We start from the raw sequence: 23,329 nt of genomic DNA, 5'->3' as shown, positions 1-23,329 counted from the left end.
GATGAATGAATGGTGCGCCATCTTGAATTTTCAAGTTAATCCAGACAACAGCACAAGTAATCATGTGTGTAGGCATAGCTGAAGCTACGAGGATGTTCACCCTGACATTTTATCTAATAAAAGCGGAGGGAAAAAAACAACCCACCTAAGTGTCAAACAATAAGGGTTATCATTGAATGATGATCGGGTGGCACAGGGCTCCCTGATGGACATGCTGCGGCAGGTGAAGCCCACCATGTTCTACGGCATCTCCTGGGTTTGGGACAGATTGCTGGATGACCTGAAGACCAGCCAGCTGGCCTTGACCCCGTTCCGGAGGAAGACTGACCAGTGTGCCATGGGGCTGGGGCTCAGGGTCAACAAGAGGCGGCTGTCTAGGGGAGGCTGGGGCGCAGGTGCCCACCGAGGTGCCCGCCTGGGCCGGGAAGGGAGTCCAGAGAGATGGCAGGTGGATCTGCGTGTGGCCCACCTGGCCCCTAGGAGGCAATGGGGGTGGGGACCCAGCCCCCCAGGGTCGAGGCGAGAGTGACACGTGACCTGAGAAGGGGAGCCCCCGGCCTGGGGAGCTGGGTTTGGGGGCTGCTGGTGGATGCAGGGGCGGCTTGGGAGCTCCCTGACCCCTCAGCCCCAAACAACAGTGCCCGATCAACGTGCACACGGGAGTGCCTCAGGATGCGCTGACCAGCGAGGCCATCGCCTTCTGCCGGCAGGTCAAGAGCCTGTCCAGCGGGCTGTCGGACGTCGTTTACGACGGAGACCCTGTGGTCATGGAGTTCATTGGGCAGGCAGGGCCTTGACACCGTGAACGTGAAGGTCACCTCAGTGCCAAGATCCTCAAGTGGACCATCCTCGAGCTGGGTGAGCGGGTCCAGGCAGGGTCGCTGTGCCCGAGGCCCTGGGGTGCTTCTTAAGACGCCATCTCCCTGGTGGGGACCCCCGGCATCTGTGTTTTAAACCGGTGCCTCCGGGGAGTCTGACACGCAGGGGAGGCTGCGTCCATGACAGGATGGAAGTTCTCCTGGCACCTTGGGATGGGCCTATTGCACCCCTCTTCTCGGGGCTCCGCAATCAAGGCCTCCCGCCATTCCGATGCCACTTGGCCCTCTGTATCCTTAGAGCAGACTCGGCTGCTGACACCTCGTCCTGTGGTGATGGGGGCTCCTGTTAGGGGTGGAGGGAAGGCCCCACCTGGAACTTGATGCCTTTACCGGGGTGACCATGAAACTGAAGAGGGCTGTGGTGCCCAAGGAAGCCTGGCTGAAACTGAAAGATTTTACAGGGACTATGACAAAGACTAGGGGCCGGGAAAGCACTGTGGGCTCCTTTCCTCACGGAAGTGACTGCCAACACCCCCCCATCCCCTGCCCACCCGTCTCTCCTGTTTGATGATAGAGAAGCCACCTTCTAGAGGGAAGGAAACTGCTCCCAGCGAGGGACCTGGTTTGAACTAAGATGCCCCTCTCTGGGGAAGCGTTTTAAATGTAGAAGAATAATAACCTTGGTTTCACTAGAGCAGTGGTTCTTACCTGGGTGATTCTGCCCCTCCTATCCCCACCCCAGGAGACACTTGGCAACAACATCTGGGGACATCTGTGGTTGTCACAGCTAGGCAGGCAGGTGCTCCTGGCATCTGGTGGATGGGGCGCCAGGGATGATGCTCAACACCCCACAGTGCCCAGGATGGCCCCTCCCCAGGAAGGATTGCCCGGCCCGGAAATGTCCACAGTGCTGGGGTGGGTGAGGAGTTTCACGTTGAGGGCTCCAAAAGAGACAAAAACGGATGTGATAAAGCTCATGGGTGTCTTTACTTTGAAAAATAGTTACTCTTTCAGTGAGAGGTTGAGGGGTTGCTGCACCCCTTTTGAGAGATAGTGCGGGACACCTCCTAGTGTTCAGTCACCCTGAGGTGCATCTGAGGAAGGGATCGACCAGCTCCCGTTTATACAGCGAGGGGGCCTGGCTGGGTTCAGGGGTTCACACACTGGACTTGTGGTTCAAAGGGTACATACTAAATGCCACCCTGCACCCGACCCATAGAAAAGAGGTAAGAATTAACCGGTAGGTGTGATCATACTGCACAGCAGGGCCTCTGGCTCAGATAGGGGAATGGGGGGGAAGGGGTGGGCACGGCTGAAAGCAAGGCTCAGAGGGAGGCTGATGAGGCCGTCACAGCCCAGGACACACTCAAGGGAACCCTCCTTCAAGAGTCGTGTTTACAGACTTCCCTGGTGGTGCAGTGGTTGGGAGTCCTCCTGCCAATGCAGGGGACACGGGTTCGAGCCCTGGTCCGGGAATATCCCACATGCCACGGAGCAACTAAGCCTGTGCGCCACAACTACTGATCTACATTCTAGAGCCCACAAGCCACAACTACTGAGCCTGCATGCCACAACTACTGAAGCCCATGCGCCTAGAGCCCGTGCTCTGCAACAAGAGAAGCCACCGCAATGAGAAGCCCGCGCACCACAATGAAGACCCAACGCAGCCAAAAATAAATAAATAAATATGAAAAAAACAAACAAAAAAGAGTCGTGTTTACAAACAAGGAACGTGAAGTGTCCAGAGAGGCCAACATCAGGAGACAAGAGGCTGACACAGAAGAACTGACACCCAGGGAAACAGAGTTATTTCCTTGGAGGGGGACTAGGAAATCACATCCAAGAGATAAGCTAGGGGAGTTGGTTAGAGCAGTTTGCAGTCTGACGGGTAAAGGACTTGGAGGCCGTCACTTCTGTACTCACAACAAGAAGAATGCTGAAAAACTGAGAATTGATGACACTTCTTCGGTCCGTCAGGGAGCTGAGGTCGCAGAGCAAACCCCTACCCTAAAAACAGGAGAGGGGTGGATACAGAGACACTCCGCTTACCTGGAGCAGAAACCACTGCCGAAGCCAGTGTCCGGTGGGGTGTGGAGCTGACTCACTGCTGGAGAGTGAGCGTGGATGAGCTTGAGGGGTAAGAACGCCTGGACACCCAGGCTTGGGTGGGGGGCACACATTCAAGAGCCCTCCAGATTCTCACAGTGAAGATCTGAGAGAAAAAGTAAAAACAACTCTGGTGCTTCCTGCAGAAGGAGGGGGAAAGTAACCGTTTTGAAACACGTCTCAGAGCACTCAGTTCTCCTTAACAAAGGCCTGCCATCAAGGGAAACTATCTGAGCAGGGCCGGACCAAAGTGGGTTTTACCAGCGCTTAACTGACCTGGGGGAAGGGAAACACCCATCTCCAGCCCTCTCTAGGCTTCCTCTCACCTAAGGATACCAAATGAAACAAAACAAAAAGCTGAGAAGCACTTGTGAACGTCACGGTCCAAGGGCACAAGCTCCCTAACAGGTGGAGACCACAGAATGCTTCCCCTGTCTCACATTTTACCACCACACCAATAGGCCTCCTGTATAACAGGGTTTTACAGATAAAAAAGACTGCAAGGCTCAGACCCCATTTTAAATACAAAGAGTCACTAGGGAAACCCACGGTTTCAGGATAGACAAAACAAGGACACCTCCAGCTACAGCAAACAGTGAATGCAGCCTAACTCCTGGCCAGGGGAACATAAACCCTCACCCTAAAGGCCTGTTCAGCTCAGTTCCTTTTATCCAGTATACTGTGTCTAGCTTTCAACAAAAAAATTACAGAACATTCTAAAAGGCAAAAAACACAGTCTGGAGAGACAGGGCGAGGGTCAGAACCACAGTCCAAGGCAGCGGAGATTTTGAATTTATCGGACTGTGAACCTAAAACAACTATGATTAATATGATTAACGTGCTACAAGCCCTACTGGACACCATGCAAGAACAGATGAGTCATGTGAACAGGGAGATGGAAACTCTAAGAGAAAATCAAAAGGAAAGGCTAGAAATCAAGAACTAGGGCTTCCTTGGTGGCACAGTGGTTAAGAATCCGCCTGCCAATGCAGGGGACACGGGTTTGAGCCCTGGTCCGGGAAGACCCCACATGCCGCAGAGCAACTAAGCCCGTGCACCACAACTACTGAGCCTGCACTCTAGAGCCCCCTAGCCACAACTACTGAGCTCACGTGCCACAACTACTGAAGCTCACGTGCCTAGAGCCCGAGCTCCACAAGAGAAGCCACCGCAATGAGAAGCCCACGCACCACAACGAAGAGTAGCCCCTGCTCACCGCAACTAGAGAAAGCCACACGCAGCCACAAAGACCCAGTGCAGCCCCTAAAAATAAATAAGTTAATTAATTTAAAAAATACCCCAGAAAATTAAAAAAAAGAAATCAAGAACTATAATAGAAATGAAGAATGCCTTTGAGGGTCTCATTAGTAGACTGGACCAGCTGAGGAAATAATCAGGGACCTTGAAGATATGTTAATAGAAACTTCCCAAACTGGAAAGTGAAGAGGAAGAAAAAAAAGGAAAAAAGAAGGAAAGAAAGGAAAGAAGGAAGGAAGGGAGGGAGGGAGGACGGAAGGAAGGAAGGAAGGAAGGAAGGAAAAGAATATCCAAGAGCTGTAGCACAACTGCAAAATGTGTAACATATGCATAATGGGAGTTGGTTAGAGATCTGAAAGGCGAATCATCCTGGAGGTTCCAATCTATGTCATTGGAGGTCCAGAGGGAGAAGAGAAAAGGGGAGGAGCAACATCTGAAGACACAATGGTTGAGAGTTCTCTGGGAGCCCACCAGATGCTACCCAGCATTATGTTTTTTTAAAAAAAATTAGAATTAAAAACAATGTTAGGGCTTCCCTGGTGGCGCAGTGGTTGAGAATCTGCCTGCCAATGCAGGGGACACGGGTTCGAGCCCTGGTCTGGGAAGATCCCACGTGCCGCGGAGCAACTAGGCCCGTGAGCCACAACTACTGAGCCTGTGTGTCTGGAGCCTGTGTTTCGCAACAAGAGAGGCCGCGATAGTGAGAGGCCTGCGCACCGCGATGAAGAGTGGCCCCCGCTCGCCGCAACTAGAAACGCACAGAAACGAAGACCCAACACAGCCAAAAATAAATAAATTAATTAATTAATAATAATAATAAAAAAAAGAAAAGTAGGTAAACATATATATTTTTAAAAAAACAAAAAAACAATGTTAACGTGAAACTTCAGAACACGATAAAGAAAAATATTTTACAACATAAGCTGATTAGGTTATATGGAAAACAAACATGCAAGAATATCTGGGAAATTTCTTTACAAAGAATATTGATGAAGACCTACCAGATATTATATAAATTACAAAGCAGCAGTAACTAAAAGCTCAGTGATGGGACATAAATAGATATGCAGAAGAGAGAAGTCAGGGACAGACAGAAATATACGCAGGAATTGAGTAACGCATCAGTGGGGCCCTAGCTCACGGCAAACTGGAAGGTGAGAAAGAAAAAAGGAGAGAGGGAATAAATCATGAGAGAACTTAAAAAAACAGAAAAATCATCCTAGACAAGAAGTAACAACCTCTAAAGCCATTGAAAGGAAAGACTTCAGCACAGTGGGAAATGCCATAAACAAAACCTGCAGGCAAACTGGGGGGAACAGAATACATTGCAAAGTCCTACACTTCATATTCCATAAGGAGCTCCTAAAAATACACATAGACACACAAGCACACAGACATAAATACCAAGAAACTTGGTAGAAAATAGGCAAGTCCACTGCCAAAGCTGTTAATCATAGATGCTGTCACACACCTGCATGTGTATAGTTATGTGTGGTCACGGAATTAAATGAGGGAAAATGGTCTAAATGCCCACCAGCAGCACTAGTTATGTAAATTACTGTGCGTTTACACAACATGCTAATTTGGAATGCACTCTAAGATATATTAAGAGAAAAGGATGTATGTATGCTACCACTTGTAAAGGAACTATGTCTTCTTCATGCACAGATGGCTCTCAAGAGCTGTATAAGAAAGTGGAGAAGGAAAAGAAGTAGGAATGAGGTTCATTGCTTACTGCACATGTGCCCTTGAAAACTTTGAACGTGTGCTTGCATCACCAAAATATACATTTAAAATTTGAAAAAAAAAAGATTTGAAAAAATTCAAGGCAAAACATTGAAAAGGGCAGAGATGTCATATCGATAGAAGAAAATCACTAAAAGGTACGAAACTGTTTCCAACTAAAAGACAAAATCTTAAAGACACCAGAGATGAAAGTCACACGATACCCACAGGGGCAACAATGAGACTGAATGGCTGACTTCTCCACAGAATCAATGGAAGCCAAAAGACAATGGAGCAGCAAGTGGAAAGTGGGGACAGACCATACCTGTCAATCTACAATTCTATACCTCATGCAAATATCCTTACAGAATAAAGATGAAATGAAGATGTTTATAGATGAACAAAAGCTGAGGGAATTCATTGTTGCACTAAATGCAATGCTAGTGAGATTTTTTTCAGGCTTAAGGAAAATGATTCCAGATAGAAACACAGAAAGAAAGAAGGGGACCCTAAGGAGTCAGTATATGGGTAAATACAAAGAAAGACTGACTGTAAGCAACAAAATTAACACATACCTGGTCTTGAGTCTCAGGAATGCGCCTACTAGCTGTATTGTTGTAGGCAGGTCAATGCTTGCAGGCTGTTTCTTCATCTGTTGGTGGGGATTCTGACAGCAGTGCCTACCCTCATCGAGTGTTTGTGGAATCTGTGAGATAACTCTCAGCCCAGCGCCTGGCTTCTAGCAAGCCCTATTGTATTTTTACACGTAAGTTGTCCTTTACCATGTTACGGGGGTCTGGGAACCATGGGAACCACTCTAGACCCTCTTTCACTCTGTGTCCCTAATTTAGGAGCTCAGATGAGAAACTGTCCCAAAAGGCCTGCAGAATCTCTGGTAGGAAAGACAGGGAAGGGTGGCCACAGCCTTGATGTTGGAAATGGAAATTCTGGCTACTGACCAGTACAAAGAAAAAATGCTCCTGGGTACCCTGGTGTGGCCAGCTGTCTCCCCAAGTGGCTGCCAACTGACAAAAGTGATTTTAGTTAGCTGCTGTGGGCAGAGGGTATTGGCCTGCAATGCTGACGACACAGGAATGGAACTTCTGCTCCGCTGGTGGGACTGGAGCCCACAGAGTGGACAGGGCTGCTTAGATAGGGCCTGGGAGAGCCACCTCCTTGGGGTTCCCTCAGCTTTGCCACACCAAGTCCAGAGCAAAACCCACCATAGACAAACTGGCAGACAAGCACCCTGGCCCCTGGCAAAGGATGTCTCACATTTTCTATCTGGCTATCATCCACCTACCCACCTATCCATCCATCCATCTACCTGCCCATCCACCCTTCCATCCACCCCACCCCACCCCCATCATCCACCCACCCATTCGTCCACATTGTGAAGTCAGGCTTTTCAACCCAAAACTTGCTGCCTGCTTGCAAGGAAAGAACACACCATCAAAAGCAGGACCAGACACTTAGTTCTCCACCATCTCGCGCCTCTTGGGTTTCTGGCGGTGCCGTCTCTATTCCTCCGGGATGCCAGCCTTGCTCACATTCCGTCCCCACTCCTGATGCCCAACAGGCTTGGTTCCAACCCTCTCTCCTCTTCCTGCTCATTGATCTGGAAGCACTGGGATGGGGAGAGGAGACAAGGAACCCCATGGTGCTTTGTGGCTCCACCCACCAACTCCACAATGGGGGGAACCAAGCAGATGCATGAAGCTCTACACATAACTCTGCTTTCCCATCTGACTTTATTTCACTTTTTTTCTATAAAACTCCTCCATAATTTCACAATTTAACAAAAAGTTTAAAATCCAGGACAGAAACAATCCTGTAACTTATTACAAACACAATTCTCCTTTATTCCTCTTATCCAGGAGTTGGTCTCGGGCCGATGAGTGTCCTAGTTCCTAGTTAGACACATTCTTTGTAAAAACCCTTGTGGGTAAGAAAGGTATTCGATACCTTTTGCTTTCAGGCGTCGGTTTACATTTTCTTCAGGAGATAGCAAAACACCGGGATTTGCACTGGGGTCAGGGGGCTTAACACTAAACACACGGCAATCACAAAGTGCCGGCCCCTTCCTATGGAAGCGTCCCCAGAGCCCCGGTGGGCCCAGCTGCCGGGCAGCTGGGGGTGGGGTGGGGGGAGCAGCTGGGAATGCCGTGGTCAGGGCCCTGGCTGCCTGGCACGTCCATCGGGTGGTCACAGGGCCAGCACTGGGCCCAGAGTAGCTCCGGAGGACAGCGCTGGGGCCTTCTGGCCAGAGGAGGTAACAGAAATGGGTTGGTGCTTCCAAAGGCCCTGGAAACAGCAGGCAGGGCCAGATGCTGCTGCTGCTGCTGCAAAGGGCAGGCCCGAGAGCCCGGCCTTCCTCTAGCTGCTCCGGGGCAGAGCCTGGCTCCTGAGCAGAGGGCTGCCCGAGCCGCAGAGCCGGGAGGCCTACTGCCCCTCCCAGGAGATCCTCCGGAAAGAGGAAGACTAGCGCCCTTGGGCTGAGGCTCCCACCCGCGACCCCCAGCGGCCTCTGTGCACAGACGGCCAGGCAGCTGCTGCTCGGGCCAGTCCTTTCTGTCCAATGTCTTAGAGTTTCCAGAGAAGAGAAGTGCCCCACTTCGGAGTATTGTTGGCCTGCCTGGAGAAGGGGACGGTGGCAGCACGGAGCCTGCCACACAGGCCTGCCCTCTTCCTAATACCTCAAGGCAGTGGGGTTGGGAGAGAATCAGAGCAGGTGGCGAGGAGTCACGGCGGTATCCTCTGAAAGTTCTCGGGCCTTCCCCGAGTCCTGGGATCTCACCAGGAAGGCTGGCTTGGGGAAGCCTTGGAGGCGGGGCTCCCGAGGGAGTGTTTGGGGTCTGCCTGACAGACAGACGGAATCGGAGCAGTGACAATGGTCAGGGACCACAGGGAAGAGGAGCGTGGCACGCCCCACACGGGAATTCACAAACTGGGGAGAGGAGGGGCCGTCTGACAGTGGGTGGGAGAGAAGTGAGCCTGGCTCCAGCCCCGGCCTCCTCTCCTGGAGCCGGTGGGGACCGGAGGAGCCTTGAATCGAGGTCCCCGGCCCCCAGGAGTCCCCCACAAGGTGGGCTGACTCTGTGAGGGCGTTCTGGTCGGGAGAGAGGAGCTGGCTTGGCCCTTGGAGAGTTTCAGGCGTGCGAGGAGTTGGGTCTCCAGCCCCGGACCGGCGTGAATCGCTGGGGTGGGAGGGCCTGCCGCCGGCCGGGGCCCAGGCACGAGGGGCTGGTTCTGAGTCCTGACGCTCCTCAAAAAACTCCACAAACTATCCCGTCTTATTTGGCAAAAGCTCATTTTTTCCAAAGTTCGAAGACTCGGTCAACAGAAGGAAGAGGATCCTATGGAAGGAGGAAGAGGACGAGCCCCAGGACGCCAACCCAGTCTCAGCCCGCGGCTGGCTGGGGGCCGGGAGGGCTGCTCCTGGAGACGGCGGCGCGCAGTGTTCACCGGCCCCGGGAGGAGCAGGAGGCGTCCTCCCTGCACCTGGAGAGGGTGAGCTGGCGCTCCAGCTCGGCCTTCAGCCCGACGCCAAGGCCAGTGGAGACATCGTAACCTACAAGTCCCGCCTTACCCCCCCCACCCCCACGTGCACTGCTGCCCTGGAAATGCACACCCGGGAACCGCTCGGTACCTACAGTGCAGACATATATATATAATAGAGAGAGAACTATACAGCACGGAGTCCCAGCACAGTGAGAGCCGACACGGGACCGTGTCTGGCTGACGCGGAGGACGAGCCGGGCCCGTCCTGGTGCGGCAGGAGCCCTCTGAGGTCCTGGGGCGCGGCGGGGTGTTCCGAACCGTTGGGGGAGGCCGGAGGCAGTGCCCCAGCCTCTCAGAGGGGCCCGGGCAGTGAAGCTGCGCCCCACGCCCCACCGAGGAGCGAGGCCCCCACCGCAGGGCACGTTTCTTCCCCTTCGGGAGTACACAAGCCACTTTCCAAGGGGGGCCCAGGTGACGGCCCCAGGGTGTCGGGGAGCAGCAGCGCCGGCCTGGCCCCCTTGGCCCCAGGGCTCCCGACGAGGAAAGTGCAGCTGGCCGTGTGGGCCGAGGACAGGGCGGTCACTAAGGCAGTGCTGCGGGCGGGCAAGTCGAGAGAGGAGGGAAGGCGGGGCCCAGACGTGGCCTCCCAGGACCCCGGGGACGCGGCCCGGCACCCGGCCCAGGGTCATGTGGCCACCGCTTCCAGGTAGCTCTGCAGCTTGCGCACGGTGGTCTCATCCAGGGAGAAGAGGTCGAAGTCGAAGGTGGTGTTGGTGACGTTGAAGTGGCCGGTCTCCTCGATCAGGTTCACGATCTGGAGGGTGGTGGCAGGTGGCTTCAGGGGACAGGCGCTAGGCTGGGGTGGACCCCGCCCCCACCAGGCCCTCGAGGAGAAGTGGGGGGTGACTCCCTGGGGCTGCCTAAGGGGGTCAGCAGCCCATGGGCCTCAGGGGCACCCTGCCCGGGACTCGTCTGAGATGCTTTGCCCTCAGGGGGCCGCGGGGTGGGTGGCTGCCTCCAGTACCTGCTGCAGCACGTTGCGCTCCCGCAGTGCCATCAGCCTCCGGTGCAGCTCCACCAACTCGTCAGTGTAGGCCTGGCGGACAGAGAAGCGCTCAGCGGGCGGCCCAGCGCCGCCCTGTGACCACACCCACGTCAGCTCCAGGTTGGTGCTCCCCTGCCCCGCCCCGTCATAGGCCCCTCCCCACTCCCCCAGCCCCCCGCCTCAGCCCCACCTTGTCGTAGGCCCCACCCCCAGCCCCGCCTTGTCGTAGGCCTTCCCCACTCCAGCCCCCCCACTCCAGCCCCTGCCTTGTCGTAGCCCCCCACCCACCCCCCAGGCCCACCCTGTCATAGCCCCCCCCCACCCCGCCCCAGCCCCCACCTTGTCGTAGGCACCCCTCTTGAGGATCTTCTCGGGCTTGCTGCAGGGCTCTGGGCTCCGGCGGCCTGACGTCTGCAGGGTGACCCCAGGTCTGCGTGAGCGCTGGCCCACACCCCCTTCCCCAGCCCCCAGGGCCACTGCCTTCCCACGCCCCAGGCCTGCTTGTCCTCCCTCCTCTGGCCCTGGAGCCAACTCTAAGGGCAACCCCTCCTGGGGAGCAGACGATCTCTGGGGCCTGGGGGTGAAATGACCTTCCTCTGCGCCCACCACCCTGAGCCTCGGACGCTTGGAGAACCCCAGGCCCAACCCTCAGCCGGCCTCTAGGACGTTACCTTGCTGTTGGGTGGGGGCGGCTTCTTGGGTGGAGGGGGCTCCCGGCTGGGTAGGCAGGAGTCGGCGCTGTTGTCGCTCTCGCTGTCACTGAAGCTCAACCTGAACGCAGACACGACACCCTGTCAGGCCGCCCTGTGCTCAGGGGAGGGGGCCCCCCCTGCAAACAATGCTCTGGGGCTCTGGGACGGACTCGGCCCCTCCCTGGGGCCAGACCAGCGCCCAGCGCTCCCCCTACAGCTCAGGAGACTCCCTCAGCCAGCTCTAGGCGGCCACTGCCAGCTTAAAAGAAAAGGAAAGAAAAGAATGCATCTGAGCTGCCTTCAAAGAGCAAAGAACCCAGAGATGAGCACGCTGGCTCTGAGAGACTCTGGGATCCCGGCGGGGCTCGCTGCTCGCTGCAGGCTCAGAATGCCGGGTGCGGCACCCTGCAGGAGAGTCACTGCCAGCGGCAGCCTGAGCCCAACGCCCTGGGAGGGAGGGACACAGGTGCCAGCGTGGTGACATCAGACGCCCGCCCCTTGCTGGGCGGGGCCCAGACCCCGAGCCTGCTGAGCCCACCCCACAGTCCTGGGGCCAAGGCCGGCACTTGCGCTGGGCTGGAGGCTGAGAACGCACAGCCATCCCTGAGGTGGGCTCGCTCCCAAGGCCTGGGGGTGTCCAAAGGATGGGCCTCGGCTTACCCCACTCTGGGGGAAGGCCACACATCATCTTCCCTGGGCCAGCGCACCTGGGGAAGGGGGAAGGGACCCCTGGCCCGAGAGCAGGGGAACCAGCCCCCACTGCCCCATACGCCTGGGACCAAGGCTGGTCCTCGGGCTGCTGGGCACCGCCTCGCCCCCGTTCTCAGGTGGTGATGGACTCCTCTCCCTGAGCGTCCTGCCCCTCCCTGCCAGGCAGCCACACCCTCCGGCAATGGGAGGAAGGATGCCCCCCGGGGCCCCCAGGCCCACCTCAACGCCTAGGCAGGGTGCCGCCTGGTGGGCTCAGAGGCTCCCTTTGCCTCACCCCGGGGAGCCCCCGTCCTGGCCCACCTCCTGGAGGCCCCATGATCACAGCAGGGCCAGGCAGAGCTGCCCCGGTGCGCCCAGGCCCACTCCTCCCCGCCGGCCCAGGCACCTGGAGTCCCTCCCTGCATTCGTCTTGCCAGCGGCCTCCTCGCCTGATGAAGAGTCGTCCTCGTCAGACTCCTCGGACTGCAGGTCCTCCACCATGGAGCGCAGGGGTCCTGGTGAGGGCCGCGAAGGAGGGAAGGAGGGAGGGAGGGGGAGAGAAGGGGGTTCAGGGCTCCACCTGCACCCCAGAGTCCCCTCCACCCCCAGGGCCACGTGGAGCTCCTTGACGCCACGACCCCCAAAACGCACCCAGGCAAACCCACCTCGGAGGTTCCTCTGGCCTGGTGGGGCCTGCCGCCCGTCTCCAAGCACTGCCCCCGTGGCCACCCCCTCCTTAAGAGACCCCTGGCTCCCCCCACCCCTACCTTCCTGGCCCCGCTCACAGGCCTCTGGCCCCTGGCCCGAGACAGGACCGCAGGGCCCCTCCATTGCAAAGGGAAGGAGCAGCCCTCCTCTGCTCCGGGCGCTGGGATCAGAGCTCTGCCTGCAGGCAGGACGAACCAGCCCTGGCTGAGGAGGGCGAGGCGGCCCGGAGCGTGGGCCACAGAACACCAGCCCCCCAGCCCGCGGCCCTCCTCGGGCCTGCCCAGCCCCGTGGCAGGCCCCTCCACTGCTCCCAGCCCACCGTCCTCCCCGTTCTCCAGAGACACTCGGTTCCAGTCCCCTACAGACGGCATCTTGGTTTATATTCCTGTTACCAAGGCAACAGAGGAACACAAAGCCCTCAATTACCTTGGTCATGTGATCCCGCGCACGGCAGGTTCCCCCCTCCCTTCCCCGTAGATAAGAACCGTTGGAGAGAGTGTGGGCTTGGAGCACCCCATCCCCCAGCCCCCTCAGGACTGCGTGTCTTTATGTCAGGCCCCCCGGACTACGCTCGCCTCCCCCAGCTCTCCCCCGCCCTCCAAAAAGGATTGCAGGCCGTGGAGGAAATTCTCAATCCGATCCACCAGAAGAGGTGCTTCCAGTGCGAGAGTGGGCAGAGGTCGGCTGGGCCAGGAAACGGGTCTGGTGCCACCTCCCCACAAGTACCCCAGGCGGCCTGCAGGGAAAAGGCAGCACTGCAGGCTGCGGGGGCCTGGGCCGAGTGCTGGCCAGGCACGCGGCAGGAGCGGAGCGCTTGGCTGGGTGGCTGAGGCAGAGGAAGGGACCCTGCACTGGCCAAGTGAGCCTCCATCTGGGAGGAGCTGGAGAGGAGGCTTCTGGCAAGGGCAGGGCGCAAGTCACAACAGGCCCCTTCGCCGCAGACCCACAAAGCACAGCTCAAAGCCCTGTCGCACAGATGGGGCAAAGCTGAGGGACCAGGCGACAGACAGCTGGCGGTCAGGTGACCTGTGCCGGTTTTGCTTTTAACACCGGCCCCCTGAGCGTCCACACGCCTATGGACACGGATCTCTGGGGCCCGGTCCAGGCAAACAGCGTATCCTGAAGTGAAACCCTGGGCAAGCTCAGCCCAGGCTCGAGCCTCCCTACCCTCCCTCGCCCCCTGCCCTCGGGTTTTTCCGGCCGTGGCGGCAGCGTTCAGACTCAGGGTGTGCTGAAACTCGGGCACGAGCAAGCCCACGTCGGGAAATTCCTTGTGAACCCCTGGACTCCATAGCAGACCCAGTGCCCCACTGGCCTCCGGGAAGGTCAGGGGGCTGCTCCCAGAGCAGTGAGCCTTTCCACCAGAAACCAGCCCCATGCGTCCCCACCCCGGCTCTCTCCTTTCCCAGCACGCACCTTGACTGTGGTTCTGAGACGGCTCAAAATCCGAATCCGAACTGGAGTCGGAGCTGGAGCTGGAGTTGGATGGGCTCGACTGGGCGGACTTCACCCCACGCACGGCAGGGCAGGCGGGGCAGCAGGGAGAGAGGACAACAGTCATCCTTCAGTCCACAGAAAAGGAGCCCTCCGGTGGCGGGGACAGCCGGGCAGGACGCCCCAGATACGCACTCAAAACGCCGCCAAGGCGCCAGGCCCCGGCACCCGAGACCCTGACCCCATCCCACCTCCTCCCTCAGCCCCAGGATGCCGCCGGTGTGCATTCAAAATGCAACCAATGATCTTTCTTTTCCCACTGAGGGACTTTAAATCTCCAGCCACGCCTGGTGCTCCCACCTGCCCAGGCAGGAGGACGGGGCTGAGGCAAGCTCTCGCCGCACGGGGACTGGGGGTGGGCGGGGGGCAGGCGACTGTGGCTGCCCTCACTTGTGGGCCCTGCCCTCCTCCGGCGAGAGCAAGCTGGCTGCTGTGCGCTGCGGCGCTGCGGCCAACAGCTGGAAGGTCCAAACAGGAAAGGTGGGTGCGTTCTCATCCGGTCCCCCATTTCCTCAGTCTGTCCTGAGGCTGAGTAGCGACAACAAGCTGTCTCCCTGTCACTGGGTGCCCCTGAGGTGACGATGAGTGTGTGGGCAAGTGACAAGCACTTGAGGACACAGTGGATTCACAGCCGCCCCACTGCACCCAGAGCCGGTCACATCCCCCTTCTCCTCTTCCTTTAGCCCTGATTCGGCCACCAGGGGGCAGTAAAAGCCCAAACTAGGACCCCAGGCCCTAGGACACCAGGGCGTAAGTAGCGTGGGGCGGCACCTCCCACTTGAGAGGCCTGCGTGGGGAAGGGGCTGAGCCAGAACTGGGTGGCGCATGCTCCGGGCCCTCAGGAGAAACAACAGGCTCCTGCACAGGTACGCAGCACAGTGATAAGCCCGGGGCCAGGGGCTGGGCCAGACTGGGCTCCAATGGGCAGAGTCCATGGCTCAGAAAGCCTGCCAGCCCCGGGTGCCCAGACGCCGTCCAGCCTTCTGTCCTCGGGGACTGTCTGGGGGAGCTGAGCAGCCTGGGCAACTGGAAGGGGCCAGGAGACAGGCGGAGGCACGCAGCAGTGTCTCCTCAATCCTGGCACGTGCCGCAGGAGAGGAGACCCCAGGAGAGGAGCCCCTCCCGCTGGCCCGTGGGCAGCCCCAGCTCCCAGAAGGAGACCCGGGAAGGCTCAGGTCTCTCCTCAGCAGACCCAGAGAAGGATCCCACCGCCTGGGCACAGAATGTTTCCCAGCTGAAGAGCTGAGGGCTCCCTCCTCTGGGGTCTGCCACCGCCCAGCCCGACCCGCTCCGGGCCCTCCCAGCACGCCCCTGCCAAACGTCCCCAACTTGCTACCTTCACACGGGCCAGTGGTGTGCCCTGAGGAACCCTCCCCGGGAAACCAGCCTAGACTGCCATCAACCACTGTCCACTGGGTGGGTACCACTCAGACCAGTGTGTGACCCTCCCCACCCCCAAAAACGGGCCTGGAGCCACACGGTCCCCCCTGCACGCACACCCCTGAGTTCTTATTCTGGCTCGGAGGTCCTGGCTTCTGACCTTGGCTTTCTCACCAACTGGCCAAGGCAGCCCCTGGTTTTAAGCCTCAGTTTCCCCATCTGTAAAAGAGCTGCCCTGCTGGCCTCTGCTAAGCACATGGAGGTCGATGCCAATTGCGCTTCCGACCTCTGGGGCAGGGAATTTGGACAGAGCTCCGGGGCAGGGAAGACCTGGCTGGGAGGCCACCAGCATGCAGGCTCGGGCCAGCAGGCTCAGGAAGGTCCAGGGTAGGGCAGCACCTGCTCTGTCCTGACGGCGCAGGCCAGGCGGGCTTCTCAGCCACACTCGTCCCCTTTCCTTCCACATGAATCCAAGGGGCGGGTGTGGAGGGGAGGGGGGGGGAATCTGGAAGTGGTTTCAGCCCCAAGAGCCTAATGGTTCCTGGGGGTCAGAAAAGCCCTCGAGGGGCTGCCGACGTGTCCTGTGGCTCAGGCCACACGGGGTGTCCAGAAGGAGGGTGGAGGGCCCGCTGTGCTCCCAATGCTCCGGGGCCCGTGACTGAAAGGGACCGACTGTCAGGAACCCCACAGCCAAGGAGACCCCAGAGGAGCAGCCAGAGGAGCTGGGGGGCTCGGCCTGGGACTCAGACGAGGAGCTGCCCGGCCCCTCTGAGGGCCGAGGGGGAGGAGGAGACTCGGGCTCCACGCAGCGGTCAGAGCTTTCCGGCAGTGGCGGCCACTCGGCCTCCAGCGTGGGACGGCCGGAGACAGGCAAGGGCAGCTGCGGAGGCCCGGGCCTGGAAGGCCGTCTCGCCCCCTTCACCGCGGCCATCTGTGCCTCGCCAGGTCCCGGGGTCAGGACAGGTGAGCCACTGTCCAGCAGCCCTAGAGATCCCCGGGCGCGCTGACGGCCCAGACCTGCCGTTCAGAAGCCTCTCAGCGCGCGGGATGCGCCTCTTCAGCCAGGAGAAAGCCCTGGGCTTCCTTGAGCAATTCCAGCCTCAGGGCCGCGGTGGCCAAGGCCACAGACACTGGACACCCAGCCAGCCCCCGCCCCGAGCAGGCGGAGGTAGCTGCCCACAGTGGCACGGGTGCTCACAACAATCACAGCAGGACGCCAGGGTGGACACCCGGGGCCAGGGCACCAACATTCAGCTGGGGAGGCAGGGCTCAGGGAGGCCTCCACCTCTTCCCTACACAGGTGCGCCAGCCTGGGGCACAGGAAAGTCTCTCTGGAAGCAGCTGAGGCGGACAGGAGGGAAGGGCACCAGCCCAGAGCTCCGGGTCTGAGCAGACAGAAGAGAAAGATGCTAGACGGGGCGCTAGGAAGCACCCAAAGAGCCTCTGGCAACCGAGAGGCGGCTGGGAGGGCCCTAGACTCCCAGGAGTCTCCAAGTAAGAGAGACGTTCTGGGGTTCTGCCATCCTCAGGTTCACTGGCAGACAGTCTCCCGGGCGCAAGAAGCGCTGGGCATATGACATCACCAGCCCTGGGTGCCCCTAATTGTGGGGATGCACTGTTACTCATGAGCCAAACTGTCACCCCCAGCCACCTCCAACGAGGTGCCCCTGGAAGCCGCACGCTCACGACATCGGTGCTACTGACACAAACCACCTCTGGCTTCACCTCTGGGAACCACTTTCAAAGTCCCAGTGGCTCTCTGAGCAGCAATGCTGGAGACAAAGCTTCTGCCTTTGAGAGTGAATAAGAGTCTGGGAACTATAAAAGGCCACTGAGGGCTTCCCTGGTGGCGCAGTGGTTAAGAATCCGCCTGCCAATGCAGGGGACACGGGTTCGAGCCCTGGTCCGGGAAGATCCCACATGCCGTGGAGCAACTAAGCCTGTGCGCCACAACTAGTGAGCCTGAGCTCTAGAGCCTTCGAGCCACAGCTACTGAAGCCCGCGTGCCTGGAGCCCGTGCTCCGCAACAAGAGAAGCCGCCGCAATGAGAAGCCCGCGCACAGCAACGAAGACCCAATGCAGCCGTAAATAGATTAATTAATTTTAAAAAAAAGGCCACTGAGGGCCGGGGCTGATGATACAGGTGAGGGGGTCAATCGCTCACTCATCCATCCGTCCATCCAACTATGCATCCATCCATCCATCCCTCCAAGTCCCTGTTCGCTGACCACCAGAGGCCAAACAGCATGCAGAAATGACATGGCCCTCCAAGGCCCAGAGAGGTCTGGCTACCCAGTCAACAATCTGGCTCCTAGCTCTTTTGTGACTCAAGCCGTCTCTGATGGCGACATTCAGAGCCGCATGGAAATGCTGCTGCAGGAAAAACCCAGAACCTCTGGCTCCCAGACCCAGAGAGTGGGATGAAAACACACAGGGACACCACGAGTGGAGGGAGGGGGTGCCCTGACCGACCGAGCCTGCGGCAGCCGGGGAAGGACTCCATGGTGAGACACAATCGCCCACCCTGACCCCAAAGCGGCCAGTGAGACCCTGGCTCACACAGGGGGCAGCCCGAGAAGAGCTGTGAACCCAGGTACCAGTATCATGCTCAACTGGGACCCTTCATCCCAAGCACCGTCCACACAGATCTCACGAGGCGGCTTCGTCACCCCCAACGTAAGGGGAAACTGAGGCCTGGCAAGGCACGGAGGCTGCCCAAAGCTACATGGAGCAAGTGGGCGCCCAGGGCTCCACATCCCAGCCTCCTTGTAACCTCTGGGCGGCTCAGAGCCAGCAGAGAGAGGATGAGGATGGGGCGCGTGAAGGGGAGAAGGGCGGGGGAAGGAGCCACCTCACCTCGGTCTTGAAGGAGGCCTCGTCCTCCGAGTTGGACTCCTCCACCTCCGGGGGCTTTTTGATCTCCCTGGGCTCGTTCTCAGCCTTGACTTTCTCCCCTTTGGCACTGCCCTTGTCCTTGGCCGGCTTTTTGTCCGAGAAGGAGGAAGACGAGGTGCGGGGTGAGGTGCTCGGGGCGCTCCTGGACCCCTTGGAGCTGCTCTTCTTCTGCTTTTTGGCGCTGGGCTTGGGCGAGTCGGCGGCGGCCGGCCGCTTGCTGGAAGACTTGGGCGGGGGCGGCGGCGGGGGCCCGCCTTTGGGGGACATGCTCTCCAGTTTGGTCTCCTTCAGGGCCATCTTGGGCTCCTTGAATGCGGCCTTGGGCGGCGGGGCCTTCTCCTCCTTGGGCGGCCGGCCCTCGCCCAGCTTCCGCGCAGCGTCCTTGGCGCTCCTGGCCTGCTCGCGCTCCGGCTCCTTGGAGGCGCCCCTGCTCTCCGAGTCCTTGCGCGGCCGCTCCCGGTGCTCCTTGGTCGTCTTGTGGGCCTTGCAGGCCTTGCCGCTCTCCCTGCTGGCGTCCTGCAATGCCGGGCAGGAGGGGGACACGGTCAAACGGCATCTCGGGGCCGCCCTGCTCCGCCTCCCACGACCCCTACAAAGTATAATCCACCTGATTCAGACTCAGCTAGAGAAAATCTTCCATAAAGCGAAAAAGTAAGGCAGCAGGTGAGAGTTTTAAATGGAGCTGTCCCTTTAAACTACTAGGAAGTGTCAGCAGGTCCCAGGCGGCTGCAGGCTAAGACTCCCCTGAGGGATTCAAGAAGAGTACACGGTGAGTCAGATACAGACAGGCAAGCCACACCGACCCACTCCCGCTCCAGCGCCACGCAGCTTCCCGCGGGGCTGCTGCGGCGCGGGGGCTGGGGGCGCCAGCAGGCGGGGCCTCTCCTCTGTCCCCACCAGAGCCAGGTGCCTCCCCAGGTCGCCCCCACCCTGCCTGGAAGGCCCGTTTCCGGCCCAGCCGGGCCCCAACACACGCCGGCACCGCAGCTCTTTGATCGCCCTTTAATCTCCACAGTCAGCATTTACGGAGCGCCTGCCGGGTTCCCAGGCACTGCGCATGACTAACGGCTCCTAGACATCCCGGAACCCAAGCCGCCTGGGCAGCTTTTCTAAACCATGTGCAATGCCTGAACCTCCGCCTCGGAAATTCAGAGGGTTGAGGGTGGAGCCTGGACTCTGGCGTTGATGAGCCAGGTCAGGGGGGCTCCCACTGGGGGCAGAGGCAGCGAGCAGCCCTGCACCGGGCCGCCGCGAAGGCCGGGCTGGTGGACTCCAAGCCTGCACGCCTGTGCTCCCTCTGGGCAGGAGCAAGACCACCTACCTCACCGGGCGACGGTGCAGGGCGGGCAGGGCAGACAGCGAGTGCACAGTCACCCCGCCCCCAGGCAGCCAGCGCGCCCTTGGGTAGGAGCCCCGTCTGACACCTTGCCGGGCCTGCTCCTCATCAACACCGCGTACACCGCGTCATCACCTCGCCGCACAGCCAGGGCTGCGGGACAGGTGCCCGCTGCCGTCAGCTGCCAGGATTCTGCCCCCGACTCTGTGGGACAGGTGCACGGCTGGGCACCACCAGCAGCTAGACCACAGGGGCCCACCTGGGCGGGGCCCCCCAAAGCAGCCTCCCTCTACCAGCTCACCCCAAGTGCTGAGGGGACGGGCGAGCCAGGTGAACACCCAGCAGCTGGGCCTCTGCTTCCTGCGCTCACAGCCCCCAAGGGTCCAGCAACAGAAGCCTCCCAGCAAAGAGCCACAGGGAAAGACGGCACAGCCTAGAACCACCTCTGACCTACTGGAGTCCCCGTCTTCTTGCGGATCCACTACCCACACCAGTGCCAAAGGTTCAGGGCCAGCCCCACGTGGCCATGGGCTCCTGCCGCCTCCCTGGAGAGAAGTCGGCCCTGTGCCCTGGCCCCGGCCGTCACGTCACCACGGCAGCGGGAAGGGGTGCTCACACCACGAGCACCCCTTTAGAAGCCTGTGTAAAGGGGCACCCCTGGGGGGGCTGGTGTGTGGAATGGGGCCAGTCTCTGGGGGCTCCACTCTCCAGCAAGCTGTTCCCCCAAGGAGGGAGGCAAGAAGCATGCCATCCTGGCCTCTTCCTGCAGCGTCCACGAGCCCGCCTGGGCCGCACAGTCCCAGCCCCGAGAGGTGGAGCGGAGCACCCCTGATGGGCACGACCGCCGACGGCCCCCCGCCCGGGTCGGCAGAGCCTCCCCTCTGTCCAGGGCCTGCCCAACTAGCAGGCGCCTCGGAGCGGCGGCTCTTCACCCGGAGCTCTGTACGGGCGCCCAAGAGCACAGGCCCTCTGAAGTCACACACTGAGTCTGGAGCATAATGTAGACGTTCCTGGGGCAAAGCCCCACTGCAGTCATGTCTCAAAGCTGTCGAGGACCCAGAATGATTAAGAACCAAGTGTTAGAGAAAGGCCCACCAGGCCGACTGGCTGACATCAGACAAGGAGAGGCAGGGCGCCCTGAAGCTATAGGTGCACGAGTCCAGGGGGCGGCGGGACCAAAGGGAACAGCCACCTGCACAGTGAGCCTTCAGGGGGTCCCGGTCCTCGCCTGGGAGGCTCCACTTCCTGCCTGCCAAGCTACCCCCCGGGGGGCTGTGGGCAGAAACAGAACCACAGGGACCAATCCAGCTGGGGCTGCAACAACCAGACTCTCCAGCGGCCCCTGGCCCTACAAGGACCACCCCCCTCCCTCCTGGCCCTTCTGCCTGGAGCATGCGGTCCGGCCAGTCAGACTCTGCAGGTCCAGGCAGTGGAGAATCCGTCGGGAGAAAGAGCCGGTGCTTCCTCAGCTGGAAGAAGAGGCCGATGACTCAGAGGCAGGACTGTGACAGCGGGCAGAGGGGGTCTGTCGGAGAGCCATCAGCAGAAACCTTCGCAGGGACCCCCTATGTCACAGCGCTCAGGGGCTGCAGAAAGATGCTGGACCGGGAGGGGTGAAGACGGAGGACCCTGCCTGCAGGCCTCCCAAGCCTCGCAGATACACCCACTGGCTTGGGGGGGGGGGCGGTCCCAGGGGTCTCAAAGACCTCAGCAAGAGATGCCACCAGCAACCCCAGCAGACGTGGCTCTGTCGGCCACTGGAGTGTCCTCACCACCTGGGAGGGCACTTCTTAGGTGACTTGCAAGCAACAGGTACAGAAGAGATGGCAGTTCCCACTCTTCCTATTTTGCACCGACTTCCGAAAAACCGTGGGTGGCTCGGAGAAGCTGCCAAGATCGCTAGCAAGAATTTTTCTTCAAGTCCCACGAGGTCCAGGGAAAGACCTAGGAGGCCGGTGAGGGGAAGACCCTGGAGCCGCACTCTGTACTTGAAGACCCTGGCCTCACGCGTCCAGAGGGCTTAAGTCAGACAGATCTGAGGATTTCAGAGACCTAGTGGCCTTGTGGAAAGTGCCAGAAAGACCTTGCCTGGGTGACGTGGCTCTCCTCCAAGGTTGCTGATGAGCATAAGGCTGTAAGACGGCTCAAGAGCTCAACCTGCCCCGCCTCAACCAGGCCCCCGACACCCGACAAGGAGTGAAGCAAGAAAACTGCCAAGATGAGAAATGGATAAACTTGCAGGGTTGGTGGCGGACGACCAGCAGCTGCCCCGAGAGCCAGGCGGAGCTTGGCCTCGGGGACACAGCTGTATAGGTGGCTGCAGCACGGGATGCATGCTCACAAGCTTCCAGGTCCACTGCAGTACCAGCCTGAGGGCTCCAGAGTCCACTCCGGGACAGTTCAGAGAGAGAGGTATCGGGAGGGCAGAGTGCCACCTGCCCGACTGGCCGAGAGAAGACGATGAAACGTTTCTTCTTGGGGCGAAACAGCTGGCTCTGCCACATGGTTCCACCCGGCCCTTCCCCCAGGTGAGCTCTCTCTGCCCAGAGCTGCTGCCAAAGAAGGAAGCGGAGCCTGGAGCAGCCACGGGAGGGAGCGCCAGCCCCGACGGATGGGGCGTCCCAGTTACGCTCAGGAGGCAGCGGTGGACACACTCTGTCCACGGCCCCCAGCCACGCCAGCCTCTCGGGGTTCTGTCCGAGTGGCCCTAGCCCCTCGGACTCGGTGGACGGGAGAACGGGGCAGGCTCCCTGGCCTCAAGAGGAACGGGGGAAGAGCCTGCGATCACTTGGCTGTCTGAGCGGTTCAGGAGGGCAAGCCTCCTGACGAAGGGGCAGAGCAGCCGGGCGGAGCGCAGAGATGTGCTCCGAGAGAGGATGCCAAGGGAGCGAGTCCGGGGACGGAAGGTCCAGCTCTGCGGAGGGGCGCCCTGAGCCCGGGCCCCGCCACTGGGCCCCAGCGCTCCCACGTGACTGGGCCTTCCGCCTCACTAACCTTGGAGCCGTGGGACGGTTTGGTCTTCTTGGGGTCAGAGAAGGCAGAGAGTGGAATTGTGGGTAACATGGGGTAGTCGGGGCTGGGCCTGGACACCGTTTCTGCTCCTTCGGGCATTACCATCACCTAGTGATAAAGAAGAGACAGATGTTATCAACGAGCAAGGAGGCAGGCTGGAAATCCGATGGGCAAGAGGAAGCCAGCCTGCGGAGCTTCCCTCCGGGAGGGGCCGAGTGCCGAGCGCTGGAGCCAAGCGGGGCCGGGCAGAGAGCGAAGAGAAGCCGGGTCCCAGGATGGCTGGGCGCGGTGGGCCAGGCCGGCCGAGAAGACGCGGAGCCGTGGCCAAAGCTGCCCCGCACGCGGCGGTGCAGACAGACCAGAAGCGCGGTTGGCACGGGCGGGAAGCCGGCCGGACACCCAAAGCAGGCAGCAGCAGCGGAGGGGGCAACCTCTGCAGAACGTGTGTGCCCGATGCCCTGGGCCCCGGGCCCCGGGGCCGAGCCCTCCTCCACCGTGAGGCGGGTGAGGTGGACAGACAGGGAGAGTGCGGCCAGGCCAGAGGAGAGCTGCGTGGGGTGGGCGCGGGGGGAGGGCCCAGAGGAGGGAGGGTCCGGGGTCCTGCTAGGAGGTGCCCGGGGAAACACCTGCCCACTCCAGCCAGGCTCCTGAGGCCCCGGCTGAAGAGGGA

At 59.8% G+C, this 23,329-nt stretch overlaps 1 protein-coding gene across 2 annotated transcripts in view; it reads right to left on the bottom strand.

The window, feature by feature from the left end:
• Nucleotides 1-7,638: 7,638 nt before the first annotated feature.
• MLLT1 (MLLT1 super elongation complex subunit) overlaps nt 7,639-23,329 on the bottom strand; it is a 64,000-nt gene continuing 48,309 nt past the window's right edge. The window contains exons 5-12 of one of the 2 annotated variants that reach the window (XM_061190633.1): nt 22,642-22,767; nt 18,273-18,827; nt 13,959-14,046; nt 12,241-12,349; nt 11,124-11,223; nt 10,792-10,863; nt 10,432-10,503; nt 7,639-10,221 (exon numbers count right to left, since the gene is read on the bottom strand). In XM_061190633.1, the coding sequence (XP_061046616.1) occupies nt 10,093-10,221; nt 10,432-10,503; nt 10,792-10,863; nt 11,124-11,223; nt 12,241-12,349; nt 13,959-14,046; nt 18,273-18,827; nt 22,642-22,767 (1,251 nt within the window). In that variant the 3' untranslated portion in view covers nt 7,639-10,092. The remainder of the gene's footprint in view (nt 10,222-10,431; nt 10,504-10,791; nt 10,864-11,123; nt 11,224-12,240; nt 12,350-13,958; nt 14,047-18,272; nt 18,828-22,641; nt 22,768-23,329) is intronic. The other variant, XM_061190634.1, reaches the window with a different exon arrangement.

The sequence above is a fragment of the Eubalaena glacialis genome, chromosome 4, assembly GCF_028564815.1.
Source record: "Eubalaena glacialis isolate mEubGla1 chromosome 4, mEubGla1.1.hap2.+ XY, whole genome shotgun sequence".
Lineage (NCBI taxonomy): Eukaryota > Metazoa > Chordata > Mammalia > Artiodactyla > Balaenidae > Eubalaena > Eubalaena glacialis.
The sequence above is the reverse complement of the archived record's forward strand: the minus strand, read 5'-3'. Positions and strand labels throughout refer to the sequence as shown.